Here is a 3494-nt window from a genome sequence, read left to right on the forward strand (position 1 = left end):
GGGGGGGGGGGGGGTGACAAGTAGGACAGCTACAGGGTCACTTCACAATCATAGGAGAAGCCAGCTCAGGAGCAATGCTGATAACCTGGATGGCAGAGGTTAGAGAAGATCTAGTAACTTCTTGGCCTCCCTGAATCACTAAATGGAACTTTTCTTTTATTCAGAGACCTCACTCTGTGAGTGAAAGTATCTTCTAGTCCATCTGAATTATAGGTTACTTTTTCTTGCAACCAAAAATTCACTAACTAAAATACTGCCATGGCAGGAAATTTTGAAATGAAATTTATCAAATTCTGTTATGTGCATGTATAAATATGTAACAATGGCACCATTGTGTATAACCGTAATGCATAATTAAAAAATAAAAGAAAGGTGCTTAAATTATGAGGAAATAGGGTCAGAAGAACCTAAAATATCCTCTGAAATTTTTTCAGCAAAATAAAACAGTAAGTTAGCATCAATACCAACAATGATTTATACAATTTAAATAATCACTATAGCATACTTAGTTTTCATTTGCCATCCTTTTTCGTTTCTTCACAATTTTTCCTTCACTATTCTGTGTGTGTATATGTGTGTGTGTGTGTGTGTGTGTGTGTGTGTGTGTTTTGCTGAGAATGAAACCCAGGACCTCTACCATTGAGCTCCATCCCCAACACCCTTTTCCTACATATTAAAAGAAAATACTTATACGTTTATGTCTGACTTAAAGATATCATGTGGACTTTCTCTGATGCACCACAGTAAAATATCCAGGTCTGAATTCTTAGCTATCACAGAGACAGGAAGTCACATTTGCCCACGCCTGCCTTCTTGAACAACCTCTAGCAATCGTCTGACACCTCCCTCGACTTCCTCCCTCTCCTAGACACTGAAGTTCTTAGTCGTATTTCCTAGAATTTTTTTTCCTTCCTCTTTGCAAATATCTCCAAGATCTTGATTTGAAAAAAATAAAAATAAAAATTCTCTATGCCCTAGGTGCCGTATTCTTGCCCTCCCTTTATCCAAACCCTAATTACACCTTTTCATACCATTACCAATGCAAATGACTGGCACAGGAACTTAGAATAGAACCACAGTCACACTGAAGATCCTGAAGGAGCATCCCACAGGGACCACTTTATCTATGGGGAACTCATGCCCTCTGCACCCCCTCACCTTCACTGTTTCTTCTGTTACATTCTTGTCCACCTTTGCTGCAGCACACTGGTTCATTCTATGTAAGAATGCCTGCATGAAACAAAAAAAGACGTTATGAAGGGAACAGAAGGTTCATAAAATGACTGGGTGTTGATCAAAATCCAATTCATTTTTTACAAAAAAAACAAGGCTCAAAAATCCAATAGTTGAGTCAAATGCTGGCCATTAAGCTTTGACTAAAACAGTTTTGTTACCACATGTCAGATCCTGGTGCATTGCTCTCTACCTGAGAATCAAACTCCTTTTATGATGTTAAACAGAGCCCACAATGATCAAATCTATATGAATTAAATTTATCCACCAGTAATAAAAACTTAAGTTCTGGAGTAAATATTTAGGGCCAGATGTTTCCTAAATGTATAAGCATTGCAAAGTACAAAGAGACTAAAATCTAATGAAAAAATGGTATTTCTGATTAAAAAAAAAATCCAGGAATTCTGAGGTGACTCCCTTAGAAGTGAGAGAGTCAGAAATAGATACATACATACACACACATCCTTGCCAATAACTATTTTCAGGTTCTAAACGGAATGAAAGAATTTCCTTTCCTCACTTCCACTCCATACGAACACACTTTCAGGAAGCCAGAATTTAAATTTCTGGGTTCAGGTCAGAGCTCTTAATTTCCCTGTGGTTGATAAATGAGCACAATAGTATTTCAAAGATCCAGGCTCAAGCTCAGGATGTATCTCAGAGGTAGACAGCTTGACTAGTAGCATGCTCAAGGCCCTGGCTTCCATCCCCAGATTGTGGCAGGGAGGGGATGGAGACTTCTCGATGGCCGTTAAGCTTTGACTGATACCTAAATAGAGCATGATGATTGATTGATATTGAGCTTTAAAAAACAAAGTTTTAAAAGACAAGGAAAAGGAGACATTCCATTTAGCAAATCTGGTTTATACCCTCAAAACATCATCTATTAACTATACAGTGACCAGGTAAGATCATCCAGAGCCTGGGAATGTTGCTTAGTGGTAAAGCATAAGCAAGCAAGTGTCCCTGGGTCCAATCCCAGAACCACCACAAAAAAAAAATAAAATTCATTCCTTCCCTTGTCTAAGAAGTTTGCCACCACCCGCAAGTCAGGACAGGACAGAACTGTACAGGACATCAACTACTCAGGGCGATACAGAAGCACAGGAGAACCTCAGGCTATCACATCAAACAAACAAAAACTAAGGCAAGAATCATATCTTTGGTAGGTTATATTTACTAAGATTTAGGAGATTAATAAAAATTTACAAAGACTTAAGAGATTAACACAGCCCACAATTGTTCATAATGTTCCAAAATTATCATTGCTACATATTTCTAAGGACAATTTGAATATATCTTAAAGGGTTTGGTTTTGTTTTGTTTTGATTTTCTTTTTCTTTCTTTTTTAGGTTGTAGGCATTGAACCCAGGGCTTTGTGCATACTGAGCAAGCACTTTACTAATGAGGCACATCCCCAGCCCTTTCTCAAATTTTTAAAAGGGCATTTCTTTTAATCTATAAATCCTACTTCTATAAATTTATCCTAAAAAATATTCAGACAATGGGTTTCAGAGCCCGGCATAGTGGCTCACACCTACAATCCAGGAGTTCATGAGGCGGAGACAGGAGATCACCAGTTCAAAGCCAGCTTCAGCAATGGTAAGGAGCTATGCAACTCAGTGAGACCCTGTGTCTAAATAAAATACAAAAAAGGGCTGGGGATGTGGTTTAGTGGTTCAGTGCCCCTGAGTTCAATCCCTAGTACCAAAAAACAAAAGCAGGGTGTGGGCTGGGGGGTCAGAACACTGATTAGAAAAGGAGAAATACTGGAAACTATTGAAAGGTCTATCAATAAGGGAATCACTAAATACACTACAGTATATACAAATGATGGGTACTGTGGTTATGACAAAAGTACAACCATAAATGGAATGTGAAGGGGCTGGGGATGTAGCTCAGTTGGTAGAGTGCTTGCCTTGCATGCACAAGGCCTTGGGTTCAATCCCAGAACCATTAAAAAACAAAAAAAGGAATGTGAAGAAAACTACACGTACACACATATGCAAATGTGTATATAGGACAGATATTCTTAAAATATTGTCTGGTGAAACCCATGTATTAAGTAGCACACAATATATATGTATATCTACACACATGTATAATGTGTCTATTCATACTGAAAAAAATAGGTAGCATATATACCAAAATGAAAACAGTAGTTACCTACATGTGGTAGGAAGGAGGCCTTTGTGCACCTTATTTTCAAAATACTCAGCATAACTTGTGTTTTGTTAAAAAAAAAAAAAAAAAAAAAATTA

At 37.8% G+C, this 3494-nt stretch overlaps 1 protein-coding gene across 1 annotated transcript in view; it reads right to left on the reverse strand.

The window, feature by feature from the left end:
• The window catches only part of Prex2 (phosphatidylinositol-3,4,5-trisphosphate dependent Rac exchange factor 2), a 271955-nt gene that overhangs the window by 203406 nt on the left and 65055 nt on the right, over window positions 1–3494 (reverse strand). Inside the window, exon 2 of the mRNA XM_015485816.2 lies at window positions 1159–1230. Within this exon, the coding sequence (XP_015341302.1) occupies window positions 1159–1230 (72 nt within the window). The remainder of the gene's footprint in view (window positions 1–1158; window positions 1231–3494) is intronic.

The sequence above is a fragment of the Marmota marmota genome, unplaced genomic scaffold (genome assembly GCF_001458135.2).
Source record: "Marmota marmota marmota unplaced genomic scaffold, marMar, whole genome shotgun sequence".
NCBI classification, from domain to species: domain Eukaryota; kingdom Metazoa; phylum Chordata; class Mammalia; order Rodentia; family Sciuridae; genus Marmota; species Marmota marmota.